Source organism: Galendromus occidentalis, unplaced genomic scaffold (genome assembly GCF_000255335.2).
Source record: "Galendromus occidentalis unplaced genomic scaffold, Mocc_1.1 scf7180000075683, whole genome shotgun sequence".
NCBI lineage: Eukaryota > Metazoa > Arthropoda > Arachnida > Mesostigmata > Phytoseiidae > Galendromus > Galendromus occidentalis.
This window is the reverse complement of record NW_003803673.1, coordinates 144,753-162,728: the sequence shown is the minus strand read 5'-3', so window position 1 is coordinate 162,728 and position 17,976 is coordinate 144,753. Positions and strand designations below refer to the sequence as shown.

Here is a 17,976-nt window from a genome sequence, read left to right as displayed (position 1 = left end):
TATCCGAGTTTCGAGGTGAGCAGCCACGTTGTTCGGCACCAATGTTACGGCGAGGGACCTGAATTGGCTTAAAGAAGCGAGGTGAGCGCTGATCCTCAAGTCGCTGAGCGACCTTATTCCCAGACCACCAGCGGTGATCGGGAGACAAGCCTGTTTCCAAGAGTCACCGGAAAGATCCAGGTTGAGCACCCTGCAGAGACAAAGTCTCAACTTTTCGTCTAGTTGCCTGAGGAGATCATCGAAGGGGTCGGCATCTGCGCTTCGTAGCAGATAGAGGAGTCGTGGGGCAGAAAGGCTGCAGCGAATGAGGAATAGGGCAGGATGAGCATCCAAGGTCGGAAGTCTCGAGCACCACAAGTCAACGAGCGCCATTTTCCTCGACAGGGTTATATCCATCGAAGGGCCATTAAGGGGAGCGCCTAAGAGTTCCCACTCGTTTTCTCTCAAAAGTTTGGCATTCGGAAGTGTAAGGTGCAAGGCCCGGAGGAGATCTGACTGTACCGCTGGGAGATCCGAAAGCACAATGAGCTCGCACTTGCTGTCGTTAAGGTCGAGACCGGAGACAGCCGCGAATTCCCTGACCTTCTGAATGTCCGTGAAGACCGAGTCTGCATCGCCGCCAAGTGTACCGTCGTCTAGGTACCAAGGCCTAAGCTCCGATTGTAGGGACGACGTGAGCTGGTGGAGGGCAATGCAAAATAGGGCAGGGCCGCATGGGTCTCCCTGTTGTACTCCATTTCTCGATATGAGAACTTCATCCTCCCAGAACAACTTCGAAGGCAGTCTGTAAGCCTGGTAGATCATGGGATAGATAGCAGGAAAGTTGGCCTGTACCGCGTTCAGGATCAGATCTCTCCGAAGCGAATTGAACGCATTCTTAAAATCGAGTTTAACGATGATCTTCTGAGAATTACCGTTAACTTCGATATAGCTGGAAGCCGCGTGTACGATCGCCTCGCCTCCGCCGTCGACACCGAAACCCAGCTGAGCCGGCGTGATGAGATCCCGGATAGAATCCCTATTCTTACGGATGACAATCTTGCTCGCGAGACGCCTCAAAGTGTTCCCAATAGCTATTGGTCTGATACCCCCGTCCTTCTTACGCAAGGCCAATAGGTTTGCTCCATAAAAAGTCTCAAGAGCAAAGTCTGGGAGCCTACCATTGATCACCATGGTACAAAACTTCGCTAGTGCAGCGACAAGAGGGCAAGAGCTGGTGTCTTTCCCGATTAGATCTTTAAGGTGGCGAGGTCGAATTCCGTCCGGGCCTCCAGCGGAACTGTTCGGGAAACTTTTGACAGCCGTCCGGATTTCTAGTTCAGAGACACCGGATTCGTCTACGAAAGACACTGGACGAGGCGGACGAGGATAGGACGAATGAGATGGCATATCTGGATGTTTGCACTCTAGTATACGTTTGGTTTCAAGGCCCGGAGGCGCCGTCACGTCTGTGGAGAGCAGAGTGCGGGCAGCTGCGGATACGTCCCCTTGAGCTAGTTCGTGTTGGACCAAACGGGAAGTTGAACCATGAAGCGTCGCCCTGGATGGCGTCGAGGAGGCATGGAGATCAGATGAGAGGATTCTTTCTCGACGGAAGCGGTTGAGATTACAGCGAATAAGGGAGTGAGGGTCCTGTTCCGAATTTTCTCTAATCGGAATCGTGAGGACGACGGCGGCGAAACTGTACAACGAGGACCAAGCGAGAAGATCGTTGGATGCGTGGACGGCTTTGAGAACTTCCGTGAGTTCGGCGGCAACTGCTGCTCTGATTCCACGTGGGATTATGGAGATGAGCCGGGATTTCTTACGATGAGAATTGATACGCTTGATCAATAACTCCAATGTCTCGGGAGTAGCGTCCGGAGCTCCGACATTCGAGCTCGTGAGATCAGAAGAGGATGAGGAATCTTGACTAGAGGCATCTTGACTAGAGCTCAAAACAGGAAAGTTGAGTCTTGGGTGCATGCGGCCTGCATGCACCTTGAGACCATGAGCTGATTGTGTCTCGAAAGAGCACAAGGAGCAACGGAAAGAGTAAGTAGAAGGAGAAGATGAAGCTCTGTTTTCGGGGTTTCTATCAGTCATTTAACGTGGAGGAGGTTTGGCCCCACAGGATCGGAAGCTCTCATAGAGAATCAAATAATGACATGAGAAATTCTCAATATTCCAGATCGGGGTTAGCATCGCCAACTCTTCGCCTGCTTTCATTGCCGCACCGTGGATCGATTCATACCCGATGATACTGCCGTATGTGACGCTCGCGCTGTCGACGATTCTTTGCATTACTTTCGCTCGAATGCTCTTCGTGGTGAGAGGACGCGAGAGATTAGGCTCGAAATAAATATCTGCCTCCACGTAATCATGACGCAGATCTTATTCTGACTGAAGAGCGAGCGGAAAACCGATCCGAATCAAGGAGCTTCAGTCCTACAGAGGGAACAGCTTCGCACGATGGGGGTGTCACGTTTTTTCGCCCAGGGACTATGAGAATAGGGTGCCGGATCGTCGGTGATACATGGGCTTCTAAGTCTCCTCTGAATTTCGAGGTCGTTCCGCGGTGCACTTCCCGATGTCGCTTCCGTACGATTGAGTACCATCGCTCCTGTGCGAGGGTGCTCCGAATCTTCTAGATAGTGAACTACTTTCCCAATCCGTCACTCTCCCCGTGAGCTGGACCGTCACGAATCTTGGGTCGCTTCCGCATATGCCGCCATCTATGAGGCTTGGGCGTAGAGATCTGCGCCAAAGGAAACTCTCAGGAGTCGCCACAAGTCCGATTCCCTGATGAAAGCTTCCTTTAGTAAGCTCCATCTCGATACTCTTCCTTTGGTTCGAGAGTTTGTGGGGAAAATTTTCTGGAAAAATCCGATTCCTGCCAAGACATGTAGAAAACCCGCTCTTCATGTGGGATCGCGGATTGCCAACTTCCACTCCGCCGCAAGGATATGCCCGCGCGCGCATATTCAAATGTGCCTAGTCTAGCTGTGTCGGCTGCCGTGGTCGTCGATGAAGAGCTCTCTCTTCTTCCGACAACTCCTCTCGCCACATCTGCGTTCCGACCCACGTGGTGAGAGAAGGGAGACCTCTGAGGCGTGTTCCCGACTCCCGACATCCGTTCATACCGAACGGAATGCTGGGCGAGCATCGCAACACACTGGAGCCGAAGGGGCCCGATGATATTTTTGTGCTCTGCGGTGTTATTCAGAAGGCCTTGAGCTCCTCAGAATGAGGCTTTTGAAAGCGGCACCGAGCAGAATTCTTCGTGTTGCGTGCTCATTCGGCGAATCTCGACGATCGGAAGTCGCGCTAGTCGAGACAGGATTGTCTTCATGGCACGTGATATGAAGAACGCGAACGGAGCAAGCCAAAACGCAGGCGGGAAGCGCATGTCCGCCGCTGCGCACCTCCGGTCTCTTGTGAAGTACGCGACCAGAGCCCCTGTCAGGGGTCGACTTTCCGCTTCGCCTTTCAAGCTCGGCCACTTTGGTCGGTTTGCGTCGACGAGCTATCCCGCTAGGTCTGGAGATCCGAGTCATGCTATCAGAGACAGGGCAGCAGGGCCGATGGCAGCGGCGTCAGCGTCGTCATCGAGCGTCTCGACTGGTTGGCGCATCTCCGCCCGGGCCGGCAGCAACGTTCTCTCGTGGGATCGCGGCCTGGATGTCGCTTGCTCCTGTTGTGGTCATCGGGGCCTAAATTCGATCCAGACCACTGGCGTCAGGGTGTGATAAGGCTCACAGCGCTTATCTCTCAAGTAGCTCAACGCACAAGGCACGAAAAAACTGTACTTCCAGTCTCGACTCGGCTCGGATCTATTCGACTTGGGACTCATCCCGTGACCGAAGAATACGTCAGGGATCAGGGAGCACTGCGGACTATCCCCATATCCAACCATAATCCTATCCCTAGTCCCCAATCGGGATAACACGGAGCGTAATTCTGGATAATCGGCGACTATTGCACCTCAGGAAAGTACCTATCTCGTTTCCGACTCCCTGGGTCTCCATTCAGATATGGAGACATCGATCAGGGAGAGGAATGAGGAAGTTTATCCAACAAACCGCGAAAATTTTCTGGATTCAGGAGAAAGAATGATATCGCGATGTGTTCCAAGCCACATGACCCATCGAGTTTTTATTCACAGCTTTAGCGAGTCTCAGAGCGAGGCATTTCTCACATGAGTTATGAGGGTCCGAGATAAAGGAGTTTGCACCGAGCAGCCGCCTCGTCGATATTCCTCTATCCACAGTGGTCCGAAACCATTTCGAGCATGAGGTACTTTTTCCATCCAGAGACCAGGAATCCGAATCCGGCTCCAATTATGATGGTGATCGCGACAAAACCGTTGTAAGTCATGAACAGGAGCATCAGCAGGTAACCGATCGTTATTTGAAGGGTGTAGAGGGCGCATTGTTTCAAGTGATTGGGCTCTAGCATCGACCTGGGGTTCGAAGAGCCTAAATCACTCGAATCCCGTCTCGATTGCACGTAGAGTTTTTCCCGGTAGGCTTTCAACGCTTCGAAAGCGACGGTCAAGACGAAGATCAGCAGGCAAGAGCCAGCGAGGGCGATTCCATTTTTCGGATGCCAGAAATTGAAGAGCAGAACGGGATCAACGTTGAAATTAAACGACATCGCCATGCCGCCCATACCTCCATGACCCACGCCATGATCGTGTTCCATGTCCCAGAGCACACCGAACGTGCTCGTTCCACCAGGTCTTCCGAGAGCAACGAAAACAGCGATTCGACCGGCGGAATTCACTGTGAGCGAACGGAACCGTGCACCGGCGCGGCGACTGTCTCAAAGCCATTTCACTACGACAACTTCTCTCTGGCCCCGCTGAATCTTTTAAGCTCGGCTCATTCTTATCGCCGTACCGTTTGAGATGAATGAAGCATTGATATCGCCGTCGGTGATTGAACGGAGAGATCATGTCATACCGACCCTAGCAGGGGCGCTACGGTGCAGAATCGATTGGTGCAGATTCATTGCGCCGTGGAGCGTCCCCGCGCTTCCCTTCGTTTGCGGGAATTTCCGCATGCCGATCGCGCCCCGGTCGACCTACGCTTACGCACTGATTATCACTCACTCGTTCGAGCCCTCATAGTCCTTCGATCAGATAAGCTTCGATGCGGATAAGATCTGAGAAGTACACAAAGATGGACTTCTCTCGTTTCTCCTCAGCTACGCGCATGATCCCCTCGTTCGCAGTCTGGCCATCCGTAGCTCAGTGTAGAACTCCAGACGAGGGAAACACAACGATCTCTCCATTCATCTATGCGCGATCTTTTCCGGAAAAATCTTACTCCGCCCCTTCGAATGCCTCCGGAGCCAAACTTTTCGTTCTCGAATTGAGCGAGACTTCTTCTGCACGATCACGATTTCGCCACTACTCTCTCGCTTGTTCGAGCCTTATTTCCTTCGTCGGTCTCTCTAGGCGCAAAAGTTCTGACTCGTAGACTTCGAGAACTCGACGAATGGAAACGGTCATATTTGGAGGACCCCTTCTCATATGGAAGACGAGCGACGGATTCCGCTATGCTGAGTTTAGGGTATCTACCCTCGGTCGAGCCCTCAACACTCGAATCTGATGTAATAATAAGTATAAGTATCATAAGACAACGCACATGATCGTGTCGAAGATCAGGGGCATGATAGGCTATCAGTCAGCCGGAATCAGAATCAGAGAATAACGAACCAACGCCACCTTACGTCCAATTCCTGTGGGAGCCGAGACGATTCCCTTGAATAGGTCGATCGAAATTCAGACCCAAGATTGATTCCTGTCGAAGGATCCGAACCGCATCTCCTCGGAGCTCGAGTTTCCGGAAAGGCATCCCGATGTACTGGAGTCGGAGTATAATGGGGTCGAGCCCCATCGCTTCATTCGCGGGAATCTTCCTTGCGATGAAAAGCTTGCGGAGCACGGATTACTCCTGGATTACTACTGGTAGATAATGCCGGGACGTGAGATGCCCCGTCCAGGATCCCAAGTTTCCGCAGAGTATCCTATCCTGAGCCTCATATCTGGAAGTAGGAGCCGGAGTGACTCCTGCTTCTCCAACTGCTTCCCGGGGGAGATATTCGTGGGCTCCCTGCAGCGACTCTCGAGGAGTCCATGTGGTAGGCGAAGGCGCTCACGATCCGGATGATTTTCCCCATCTTAGACCGAAATCGATGCTTCTGACGGGAATATGTGGGTTCGAGCGGGTGGTGGACCTCTCCCAAGACTAAGCCGAAGCTTCAATGTTTTGCTGCGGTGTTGGAAGTTGCGCAGATCCCTGACCCTGAATGCCTAGTCGTTGTCTCCGCTACGACGGTTAAGATGAGCGGAGTCATCGCGAAATAAAGGTGAACGGAATAATGCTTCTTGAGCTTTGGTCCACACGTCCACACCACACGTGTTTTTCCTTCAGTCCTCATTCCAACATGCGGCTTGGTGGCGCATGTCGCCACTCGGCTTAAGGTGCGCATCGGTAGGCCTGGATATTTTTCTCGGATGGAAATGGCAGGATTCGCAGACTGACTGATTCGCGGGGATCGCTGGATCCCCCTGGAATTTGCTGAACGCAGGTCAGCCCCCAAGAAGTCTTGTGTCTCTAAGGGGGTACTCTCGGAAGCCGAGAGGGCCAGCGTCACTCAAACAGCATGTCCTGGCGAGATCGTTTGATCCCCCGGAACGAGCCGCGGCAACTCGCTTGGATTGGATTCTCCTCTGGTTGAATCATCGGATTAGGGAAAGCTTGCATTTCAGACTTTCAGCCCATCGAAAGGATTCAAGCCCTCCCTCTGGACGGATTGCTTACCCTGGACTATTATTAGAATCCGGCTTGGGAAATCTCCGGAGTCCCTTCAGAGGGACTTTCCTCCGGGCGTCGTCATAGTCCCACTCCCGGAAGAGCCCGGCGGAGCCACCGAAAGAGGCTTCTCCTATCAGATTGTTGACCCAGAGATTCCCACGAAAGTGCATCATATCCTCTCTTTCTTCCGGCTGAGAAGAGCGGGGGCATAGGTACAGCTTCCCGAGATCGACCCAGTCTATTCACTCGGTGCGCCTCTCCTTCGATCTGAATCGGCGGATTCAGATCGAGACTTCCAGCAGTGACGAAAGGAGAATTTCCCTCGATAATATGCAACTACTTTATGATCTAGAAATTTCATAAATAAGATAAGATTCATGATTTTATTAGAAACATATTGACAGACTCCAGAATGAATCAAATCGATGACGAGATATTCTCATTTCCTGAAGAGTGACTTGAAATCGTCGGGAGGTACTCTCTCTATCTGAGCCTTGTCCACAAACTCAACAGGGAAAGGGATTAGATCCTCATTTTCCTTGGGAGCGGATTCTTCTTTCTTCTCAACAACCAGCCGTCGAACGAAGCCTCCAGCGCCTTCTTTGAATTCCTCAATCCTCTCGAGCAGAGCAGCATCTCTCTTGAAAGCCACGCTCCCGAATCTCTCATGGAACTTCCATGAGCTCTCTCCGATTTCTTGCTGCCAGCAATTCTCAATTATTTGTTGATCTTTTGGGTCGTATTTGAGCTCAAGACGGTCGATTTGAGACTGGGCGATGATATCGCACAGCTTCTTCAACTTATCCGCAGATGGCTTCACCGAAGCGAGGGGATCGTACCGAGGCAAATAATTGAGATTATCTTCATGTACCAGGTCATAGTACACGAAGCAACGTTTTTTGAGATGAGGTATGAGAACTCCCGGCTTTGGCTCGAAGCGGGCTTGGTACGTGTAGTCGACAAGCAGAGCGTATCCTTTACGAGCACATAAGACCAGCAGCGAATCGAACACGGAACAGTTCCCGCCCGCAGGAAACACTCGGTATGCCTTACCGCCGCTCACGTATAGCTGCAAATCCGAGTGGATCAATATCTAGCGCGGTAACATCAGCAGCGAAAAATTCATTTCAGAATGCCATTCCTTGACACACTCGTTCCCGTATTCGACGGGGAAAACTCACAGCGAACTCGTTGGCAGGGTACCAGCCCCTAACCACGTAACCTTTGTGACTCGGCTCAGACGGTACATATTCGGCGAGTTTTTTCTCTGTCGGGACGGCTGTTGTTCCAAATCTGCCGGGCAATATTTGCTTGATATCATAATATGTTCTGGCCATAATTGGAAAGGAAACATGTCTCTGAGTTCACGGCCAGATATCATAGGAGACTGACCGGTAAGCCATGGCTGCGCGCTCAGGGTCGACAGTCACTATACGATTATGGTCGTCTTTCATGTAGTGGCCATCGTCGGTGAGCTTGACGAGTTTCTTCTCCTCGCGAAGGGAGCTCTCCGCAACTTCGACGGTCTGGGTCTTGTCATCGGCTGCAACGAGCAAAATCTGATATTATATCTTGTCTTCGTCTTCTACATATTCGAGGAGGTCGGATCCTCATGCTGATTTAGTAGGCGTTGCGAACCCTTCTCCAGTTTCGTCTTCAGGAGTGAGCTGTTCTTCTCGTTGCAAAGAAGATATGCTTCTATCGGGAGCTCCTGCTCGAAAATTTTTATAGTCGCCGCAAATTTCGTTGGTATCTGCTCAGCCATCGTCCATTGCTCGCTCTGGAAGAAGGTGAGAAACGGACGATATAGACTGCTCCTGGAGCTGACGACAACAATCGATTATGAGTCATGGAGACGCACTCCAGGATCTTCGTTCGTTGATCCTGAGCATCGGGAGAGCTAGTCCTCATTGATTCTCAGCTCCTCCCCGATTCCAATCCAGGCCCCGGGGAATCCTGTCCCTGCCATCAGACTCACCTGTCTTTTTGCTTCCTTGTGAGAGAACACCTTGACCTCATTGAAAATATCCTTCAAGAAATCCATATTCCGCTGGAAATACTCCTTCTCCGACGCGTCAGAGATTATCGTGAGATCAGCTTCTGACAACACATGGGAGAGAACCCGGGACATCTTGTTGACCGATCGATCTTTTAAGTCGAATTTGAGATCGGAGAACAACTGTGGAGTCGACGGATACAAGAAGCCCAAGCTAATCGAATTCCGTGGCACGCATAAAGATCTCGACTCGAAGCGGGAGACTCCCCGTTCGTCCCCTCCTTTTCCCGAGGGATGTTTGCATGCGGACAGCGTCGATGCTCACGGAATCTCACTCACAGTGATTTCGATTCGCTCGTATGTTCCGCAATCAGCAGCTTTGCGCGTTATTATATCGGCTGCAGTCATCAAACCCGCAATGACGTTCGAAAACTGCTCCTCTTCGGATGTGAAACTGGAGGTTTCGGGAAGCTCCCGTATCTGGGGACGGGAATTTCGTATTCAGCGTTCAGAGATCTTGGAATTGTTGTTCTGGAATCTCGGCGTCGCGTTCTACTCGTTCAGTTCGTCCCTTACCCGATCCACGGATAGTTCGTCAGCTTGGAGAATTTCCACGCAGTGCTCGTTGAGCGACTTCGCTTGGAGTCGATTGCTCAGATTATCCGTCCTCGCGTCACAGCATGTGAGGACCAGAGCATGGTGCTTTTTGAACTGCGAATGAGAAAACACAAGCCTTAGAAGAGGAGAAGGATATTCAATTCCGGGCGAATATGAGTCTCCTTAGGGTGATCCCGGGGTATTCCGTAAGGCTGACCTTATCCAATCTCATCCGCATGAAAGTGTCGATTACTCTCCGCTTCAGGGTGTAGAATCCGTAATCTTCGAAACTGCACGTCTCGGATGGGGAACGATCCACCACGTAGGCAAACATCAAAGTCTGCACTTTCCGTGGGGGTCGCTTCGGCACGTCCACGACGCTGAACGATCTTGGCGTTCGTTCGACCTCCTCGTGCTGGAATGTAAATTGATTGATTTATCACGACTCTCATTCCGCAGATCGCCTGCGCCTTCAATCAAGAACCTAAATGGAGACATCTCGACCGCTCACCGCATCCAAACACAGGATGGACATTTGACTTGCTGACGATGGAGAGCCCCTCAGAGCCAGAGCCCTCGATTCCGCATGAGGATCTGATTCGTTCGTCGGACTTCTTTCCGATGGTGACGACTCCCCGTCTGCTCCATCAGTGAGAGCCTCATGCGTGCGGCCTTTCTGTCGAGAGAGGGGTTTTGCGCGATATTTTTGTGAATATCTGATGTTCAGGCTTCGGAATCCAAGGGCCAGCCGGAACACCTGCGCTCGAGCTTAAGGATCATTGATCTGATAGAGGTCAGGTAATCAAAACACCATCTCATTATTTCTCCGACGGCATGTCCGAATCCTTTCACCGCCGGCGAAGCTCTTAGCTCGCTGCCAGAACAGTGCGACAAACAGCGGTGAAAGACAGCGAAAGGAGCGTGTTTTGCCGGTTTCTTCCGCAGCTTTCGAACCTCGAGCGGCTCGGACTCGGGAGAAAGATTCATAATCTGTCTCATGAAAGGAGTGCCTACGTCCACCCGAACAAACCTTTACTCCTCTCGATGGGTCAGCGCCCGTCGAAGAGGACTCCTGTTCGGTACCGGTGATTCCATCATCACTCGCGTCAGATTCGGAAATATCGTGAACCCTCCGCTTCGGCATCTGAGGATTGAGACCACGATGCGCCATGTAATCATTCAACAATCCACTACCGTTTATGAAACCCCCACGCCGGCAATGCTTATGGGATGCAGAAGACTGCTTGAGAATGTGAATCAGACCCAAACTTGCTCCGAACTCCTCGCTTCCGGTACTTTCCTCCAACACCAGAGAAACTCACCTGCGCGAATGCTTCTCGGGCCTTGCTGAGAAGGATACGTACTTCCCGCGCTGATCGCCAGCGAAATCGAACATGTCGGTCACTTTCGCGCTTTGTTGAGACACAGGACATGCCCTCTCCCTTCTCTCACCACGTGGGTCGGAAGTCGGAACGCAGATGTGGCTCTTCATCGACGACCACAGCAGCCGACACAGCTAGACTAGGCACATTTGAATATGCGCGCGCGGGCATATCCTTGCGGCGGAGTGGAAGATGGCAATCCGCGATCCTTCAGGAAGAGCGGGTTTTCTACATGTGTTGGCAGGAATCGAATTTTCCCCACAAACTCTCGAACCAAAGGAAGAGTATCGAGATGGAGCTTACTAAAGGAAGCTTCCATCAGGGAATCGGACTTGTGGCGACTCCTGAGAGTATCCTTTGGCGCAGATCTCTACGCCCAAGCCTTACAGACAGTAGCGTGCTCAAGGAGGGGCGGAGGGGGCGGTCCGCCCCGGGCGGCACTTTCTTGGGGCGGCATTTTCGAGATCGACATTCAAAAAAACTATATTCGTGAAAATTTCCGAAGTCTCTCGTGAAAAATATCCGACATCGGGGAGTGCACTGCGAAACGATCTCAGAATTCAGAGGAGACTCAGAAGCCCATGTATCACCGACGATCCGGCACCCTATTCTCAAAGTCCCTGGGCGAAAAAACGTGACACCCCCATCGTGCGAAGCTTATTCCTCTGTAGGACTGAAGCTCCTTGATTCGGATCGGTTTTCCGCTCGCTCCTCAGTCAGAAGAAGATCTGCGTCATGACTACGAGGAGGCAGATTTTTATTTCGAGCCTAATTTCTCGCGTCCTCTCACCACGAAGAGCATTAGAGCGAAAGTAATGCAAAGAATCGTCGACAGCGCGAGCGTCACATACGGCAGTATCATCGGGTATGAATCGATCCACGGTGCGGCGATGAAAGCAGGCGAAGAGTTGGCGATGCAAACCCCGATCTGGAATATTGAGAATTTCTCATGTCATTATTTGATTCTCTGTGTTTCGGATGACGAATATCTGGAATGCTCATGAGAATGTCAGGAAAGTACGACCATGGAAGCTGCCATATGCCAATGCTTCAGAGTCACGTATTGGCAGACCCAAGCGATGTCGGTACCGAAGATCGCGCAGAGACCCAGTCCGAGTCCAGCGTTCACGACCCACACCACGTAGGGCGAACTCAGGACGAAGAACACGAAAATCAACGACGATACCAAGGCGGAAACCAGGTTGAACTTCAGGCAGGAGAGTTGAGGAAAGAAAACATGAGTTATTCTGAAATGAAAAAAGGCTGCACGCTGTCAACGCGTCGAAAATCATAAGCTCGCGGAAAACTCACCACAATGACGAGGGTGAGCGGGAGGTTGTGCAAGATCAGGATGATAATTCGCCCCACGAAGAACGTCGCACGGAATGCGCCCCCGAGATACGCCCCATCGGATTTGGTGAGATGAAGATCCGATCGGATAACGAACGATGAGATCATCCCTGAGAATGATTCGATCGTCAACTCGTAGATCTCGCACGTACCCATGAAGAATTTCGCTTCGTCTCAGGACGAGATATTCCTCGATATTCCAGAGTATGCGCGTGCTTACCCGTGAAGGTCATCTCCAGGCTCACACAGAACAATGACATCACAGCCAACAGGATCACTAGGGTCGTTTCGAAAACCTTATCACGCTTTTTCGGGGACGTGTCGGCGTCGGTTTTTTCGGCAATCGTCGGTTTCGGCGGGTATGGTACCCAGGCAGTAGTTATGGCTAGCGCAATGCCTAGTATAACGCACAACGCGCCGATTCCGGCATGGGGAATGTAAATACGGGAAACCTGAGAGCCGACAAAGATCAAGTATTAAGGGGCATACGCTGCCTCGAAGCGGAGGTTTGATCCATTGATCAGCCACTTTGGCAGGCCAATGTCCCGGAGGAACTCACCGATGCCTGTTGGAGTTTGCCAGCATCTAGGGGGTTGCTCTTACTCAGAAACGGCTCAGAAATGAAAGGAACGACGAAAACTGCGAAGCCGTAGCCCAACATGTGAAGTTGCAGAGGGAAATTGGGATTCTCCCAGAGATTCGCTATCGCTACGTAGGACCCTGCAAGCGACGGGAGACGCGTGAGACTCTCGGGGTGGGGGAAGTTTTCTCCCGTCAGACATCGAATCTCTGAGCTAGATTTAGATTTCCACTCACCGGCTTCAAAGAGAGCGAGCACTAGACCATTGAAGAAGGATGTTATATGAGCGGCCCACAGATATTTCGAGATGGGATACAAAGTTGTGGTTATTCCCTCGATGAAGAGTGCGCCCACCAGGACTCGCCTCGAATTTCGATCATTCACGGCGAAGCTTTCTGAAAGGTGGAAGGGGAAAGAATCCAATGACTGAATCCGATCAGGACGTGTGAACAGCGGGTCATTTGCCCGTGACGTGGTCTGAATTTTTTCGATCTCTGTCTCATAGATAGACAACAACCCAGGATAGAGCCGATGAGATTCCCAGCTGATCGTGATACATAGAGTTCCGAAACCTCGTCTATCTCGACTCCATAGATTTCGGCGAAGTCGATGAGAGTCGGTCCCGTGATTCCGTACGAGAAGGCCTGGGAAGGGAGCGATATATTCTCATCAACAATGGTCCCGATGGCATGGCTCGGAATGCTTGGCCGCGAGAACAATGAAACATGCTGTAGTTCAGAAAATACAGAAAACTCTCATACCAAGCACATATTACCGAGCACGAAGAGAAGAGTGTACACCACCCTCGCTCTTCTTGTGGACAGCATCGGACCCGGGTCCGTCACTCGATTGAAGCGAAATCACCGTAGGCCACGGAGTCAGATCCAAGGCTTAATATACACGAGCCATTCGCGCTAAGCCGAAAAGTCGCCGATCTCACAAACTGTGGATACAGCCGACCAATATTCCATCGGTGTGTATGGAGGAGAACGCTGGAAAGGAACGCAGGTGGCATTCATTAATTCGTCGCGGAAGCTTATTACTCGTCGTTCCTGGACTACGGAGCGGACTCGATAGCTCCCTGGAATTTTTGCCCTAATGAAACCGTCGCGAAATTCACATTACGAGCAAGCGAATCCTCGCCGGAAAGTCTCGCGAATCAGTCGATGACAAGCCCGAAGAGGGCTTCCGTTCTTCGGTGAGTGCCCGCAGTGGGCCATGCGCCGGACCGGCTGTCCGGGTCGTCACGGCGGTTTCGCGAACGAGAGCTCCCCGCGAGTGTCTGCTCGAGAAGGTGATCCCTGAAGACTCGACAAACCCCGGATATGGTGGTTCATCGAGGTCCGCATATGCTTGGTATCGCCCAGTGAGTTCACGGTTTTTCCCAGCGCTGAATATTTGCTTCTCAAAGTGACTAAATCGATGCGACGAGAGTTGACCTCCTCTTCACGACTGGGTGGTCAATGGTAAAACCGGGACGGAGCTATGGAATTCCGTATATCTTCTTGTTCGGAAAGGAGTTCTAATCCTCTAAGTGTCTCCTCATATGATCGGGGACAGAACCAAAGGAAAAATCATTAACCCTACTGGCAGTTCCTCTGCCCGACGTCGAGCATCGGTGGGCGAAGACTTGGGCTGGGAAGCGCGGTCGCGCCGAAAGCCGTCAATTTTCGCGGTATTTTCAGACGATCCTCAAGGAAGTCAATGGGGGGTGGGAATTGCCGTGAATTTTCGAGGAAATTGCCGTGAATGATTCCCAGCCTTAGCGAAGACTGATGAGCTCGTCGCGCGCTTTGATGCTGCGAGCTCGTCGAGCGAGGACACTGATGCCCTGGCGCTCCAAGGTTTGACGGTCGTGCCTCGTCTGCTGGTGGAGTACGGGACGAAGTGGCAAGTATCAGGAGAGAATGTAGGCACAGAGCTCCGCTAGGACAGCCGTGAACAGTTGGACATACCGGTGGAGTTCGGAGAGCCCGAAATAAGGACCGCAACGAGCTCAGGGGATTCAGTGAGCGAGGGATAAAAAGGTTTCGAATCAATACGAGCATGAGACGAGCGCTGATCGGGAAACGAGAGCTGGGCTGCGCCAAAAAATGAGTTTTGGCTGAAACAATCGACTCGTTCAGGGGGAACCGATTCCTCGGACTCTCCTCTGGGTGTTCCCGTCCTATCCGAGATCTCTCTTCGTGTACGCACTCCCGGGGAGCTCTGAGGCAGCCGTGCATCCTCAGCTCTTCCCCGTGATTATCGGCCGCAGCTCTATCCGTGCAGTTATCAAACTACCGCCACGACAAGGCCCCATCCCCCAGCGTGAGATTGAAAACTTTCCGCGACAGAGGAATCGAGGACTAAATGTTCCTGGGACGTCCTGTCACGTAGCGCAATCACAAATGAGAATTTTTGAAGGAGCTCGTCTATTTCTTCTCCACAGATTTCGATGTAAATCAGAGTTGGTCTAGTGATCCAACATGAGAAGGCCTCGGACGGGAATGAGATTCTAGCGCCAGCAGGAACGCTCGGAGTGCTTAGCCGCGATGTTCATGATCGCGGCTCAGCATCACGCCTCCAAGCCGCGATCATGAATATTCGCGACCATATAGTAGTTCAAAGTTTCTAGAAAGCGGAGACAGAACCTGTCATGCGAAGCACATGTTGCCGAGCACAGACAGTAAAATGTAGGCAGACTCCCTCAGCTCTTCTCGTGAACAGCTTCGTTTCCAAAGCTGTCGCCGGCACAGAGCAGGATCGCCGCAGGCTCCGCGCTGAGAGAGTAGCGTATCCGATGTTGTGAACTAGGAACTTAAAGGCGCAGCCGCACACTCTTCCATCGGTACGCAAGGTGGAGAACGCTCGAGTCAGCCTTCCCTGGGAGAATCGCAGCTGGTATTCATTTTCCCCATTTGGGAGCCAATTACGCGACCGATTCGGACAAAGGGACGACCTTGACCCTTAGCCCGATTCCAACTCGCGTTTCTCCTCAGACTAGACCAGCGTCGAGTACACTCACGAAAACCTGCCGGTACGCATCAGGTGAGACCCAGATACGAGTCGAGCTCCTCATCCGGGTCCTTGGGGTGCAGCATTCGTATCAAATCACACGTCCACGGCGGTGAGGCCATGTATTGCACCAGACAGTGCGTCTTCATGAAGAGACAACGAGCGCTCCGTTCTCACGCTTACCGATGCAAGATGGAGCGTATCGATAAATTGAAGCTCTGCCGTTCTTCCAATGGCGGCCGCATCCTCGCGGTTTTCCTCATACTACGCTATCGAGGCGTTCTGCGAAGGTCTCTCGAGGATTTCTTGACACGTCTTGTCACGGCTTCGGGAATCATGGTCGAACTGGTAGTCAGTTGGAGTTTTTTCGACGGGATATTTTTTTGAGCGGCATCCGAAATCGAGTCCGGAGCATAATCTGCAAACTACCCGGATGAGCCCAGGTGGCAGAATGTCGCGGAAGAGCCTGAATCGGGGGAGAGGGCATTCATTGCCTTTTCTCCGGAGTTCCAGGCGTTTCGATCGGTCACCTACCGCGATCGACGATTAGGATGTCTGTAGAAGCAGCCCACGAGAGCTGCGAGGGGTCGCTGCACGAATCGACCGTCGAACCGAGCTCCTCTGCCACCCTTGTAGATCCTCGTCTCCTCTGCCACCGGGGTAGAGCCTCGTCTCCTCTGCCACCGGGGATGTCGCAAATCTTCCGCGGAGGGGGCTTGTCTCGCCGATAACAGTCCGCATCAAACACTTCTCAGTAGAGGTCTGCCTTGAGAGCCCTCTCTCGCTCCAATCTTTAGGCGCCTAGGGCTTCCATTTAACGCTTCCGACCGACGTCGACATCAATCGTCCCGATGCTCTTCCGTTCCGGAATCAGCGTTTTTTCGAGGATAGCGCGAATACTGTATTACTCCAGAGAATGATGAATCGGGACGAGCGTGCTCATTGAGGCTAGAGGTCTAGTGCTCCGAGTTCTTAGGTAAGAATGTGTCAAAACACTCACGATACGTCAGATCTCTGCGCACAGATCCGTTCTCACAGATCTCCAAGAGCCCGGGTCCTCGCCGCAACTCATGAAGAGAATTGATCATCGTAGGAACGGCGCGGCTTCTCCCGTTTGTTTCATAATATACTTCGACACAGGCAGCTTCGAGTTCCGCAAGGCCATCGGGCAAGAGCGCAGCGGTGGCGTGCCGGTGCTACTTGAGTAAGCGCAGGGGCTCCCAGCGATGAATCGCGCTCGTTCGCGCCCCACGACGAGTTCCAGAATCAGCCCTGTTCTGTGCATTCGACGCCCCAAAAATACATGCGACCCTGCCATCCTGCCGCTGTCGAAGCGAAGTACAGCGCGCTACCGGGAAGTTACCGTCATGGAGCCGAGAATCATCAACCTTTCCGATGCTCAAAAATATGGAAATGAAATATGAAATGGACTATGAAAATGTGGTGGTAGAGATGCCCCCTTGAGGGAGAGGAATCACTGAGGGCTCTGCTCGAGCGCCGTCCGGCCCCGAGGGCGGGAGGGTTGAGCAGCGGTGATGGACTCCAGGATGAGGCTGACGGTTTTGAATGACAGCGGTTCTTAAACCCTCGTCGCTTGTGAGTCCGCAGTCCCCATTCCCAATCTGTCAATCTACAAGGAATGCAAGCTGCCTTGCTCCGATATGCACGTGCATCTCTCGGGGAAGATCTCATTTTTCTTGGTCTCCGTCCCATATGGATCAGGTTCCTTGCCTCCGACTTCTCTACCTTGGACGAAGCTCGGCTCCTACCGAGAAGCTGACAATGGGTATGGTCGAAGCATCAGGTACTGGGTAATATTACTTTACCGTGGAACGCCTCTTCCACACGGCGACCTTGAGAGCAAAGCTAATAGGACTTCTGAGTTTTCGAGTTCCGGTGAAAGACTCCATTGCCCACTATATATCAAGATAAGGCTGTAAGTTCCCACTCGAATAGATCCACGGCATAGCATTGAGCGCTGCGCAAACGAGGAGGAACGACTAGCGAGCAAAGTTTGATATTTGTGTCCGAACAAAAATGGTTGGGACCCGGGGCAATCCGGATTCAATTCTATACTCTTCGAATTCTCCGGATATCCACAGTGAGCAACTTCCAGAGACTGGATCCAAACTCGAATCCGATGTAGCAGGGACGGACATCCGGCTCTTGTCGAAACCGTAGAAGACTTCCAGCTCCATCAACCCTTCCTCGGCCATTTACCTAGCTTAGAGGCGGAATCGGCAAGCCCCGGCCTATCTAAAGGATACGCGT

The 17,976-nt window shown here is 52.1% G+C and overlaps 3 protein-coding genes across 3 annotated transcripts; all 3 read right to left on the bottom strand.

Moving 5' to 3' along the window:
- Positions 1-4,102: 4,102 nt before the first annotated feature.
- LOC100904834 (high affinity copper uptake protein 1) lies at positions 4,103-4,818 on the bottom strand. Its single transcript, XM_018640934.1, has one exon. The coding sequence runs from the start codon at positions 4,681-4,683 to the stop codon at positions 4,240-4,242; it is 444 nt and encodes a 147-aa protein (XP_018496450.1). The 5' UTR covers positions 4,684-4,818; the 3' UTR covers positions 4,103-4,239.
- Positions 4,819-7,172: 2,354 nt separating this feature from the next.
- On the bottom strand, positions 7,173-10,764 carry LOC100904687 (uncharacterized). Its single transcript, XM_029112489.1, has 11 exons — positions 10,719-10,764; positions 10,427-10,540; positions 9,908-10,153; positions 9,614-9,811; positions 9,376-9,510; positions 9,139-9,279; positions 8,782-8,982; positions 8,442-8,583; positions 8,196-8,346; positions 7,985-8,096; positions 7,173-7,872 (listed from the first exon to the last, which is right to left on the bottom strand). Exons 2-11 carry the CDS (start codon positions 10,538-10,540, stop codon positions 7,243-7,245), a joined length of 2,070 nt encoding a protein of 689 aa, XP_028968322.1. The 5' UTR covers positions 10,719-10,764; the 3' UTR covers positions 7,173-7,242.
- A 771-nt stretch (positions 10,765-11,535) lies between these two features.
- LOC100905557 (sodium-dependent glucose transporter 1) lies at positions 11,536-13,643 on the bottom strand. Its single transcript, XM_003737926.1, has 8 exons — positions 13,470-13,643; positions 13,226-13,352; positions 12,945-13,103; positions 12,688-12,848; positions 12,349-12,580; positions 12,090-12,238; positions 11,803-11,985; positions 11,536-11,706 (listed from the first exon to the last, which is right to left on the bottom strand). The coding sequence occupies exons 1-8, from the start codon at positions 13,533-13,535 to the stop codon at positions 11,536-11,538; spliced, it is 1,248 nt and encodes a 415-aa protein (XP_003737974.1). The 5' UTR covers positions 13,536-13,643.
- Positions 13,644-17,976: the final 4,333 nt, after the last annotated feature.

Coding starts and splice junctions, on each gene's coding strand:
- LOC100904834 (XM_018640934.1), bottom strand. CDS start 4,683: ATGGAACACGATCATGGCGTGGGTCATGGAGGTATGGGCGGCATGGCG.
- LOC100904687 (XM_029112489.1), bottom strand. CDS start 10,540: ATGCCGAAGCGGAGGGTTCACGATATTTCCGAATCTGACGCGAGTGAT. Junction 8,584..8,781: donor ACAAGGAAGCAAAAAGACAG/GTGAGTCTGATG, acceptor ACCTTCTTCCAG/AGCGAGCAATGGACGATGGC. Junction 8,097..8,195: donor CGCGCAGCCATGGCTTACCG/GTCAGTCTCCTA, acceptor ATTGCCCGGCAG/ATTTGGAACAACAGCCGTCC.
- LOC100905557 (XM_003737926.1), bottom strand. CDS start 13,535: ATGCTGTCCACAAGAAGAGCGAGGGTGGTGTACACTCTTCTCTTCGTG. Junction 13,353..13,469: donor TGCTCGGTAATATGTGCTTG/GTATGAGAGTTT, acceptor CTCCCTTCCCAG/GCCTTCTCGTACGGAATCAC. Junction 11,707..11,802: donor GGCATATGGCAGCTTCCATG/GTCGTACTTTCC, acceptor TCAATATTCCAG/ATCGGGGTTTGCATCGCCAA.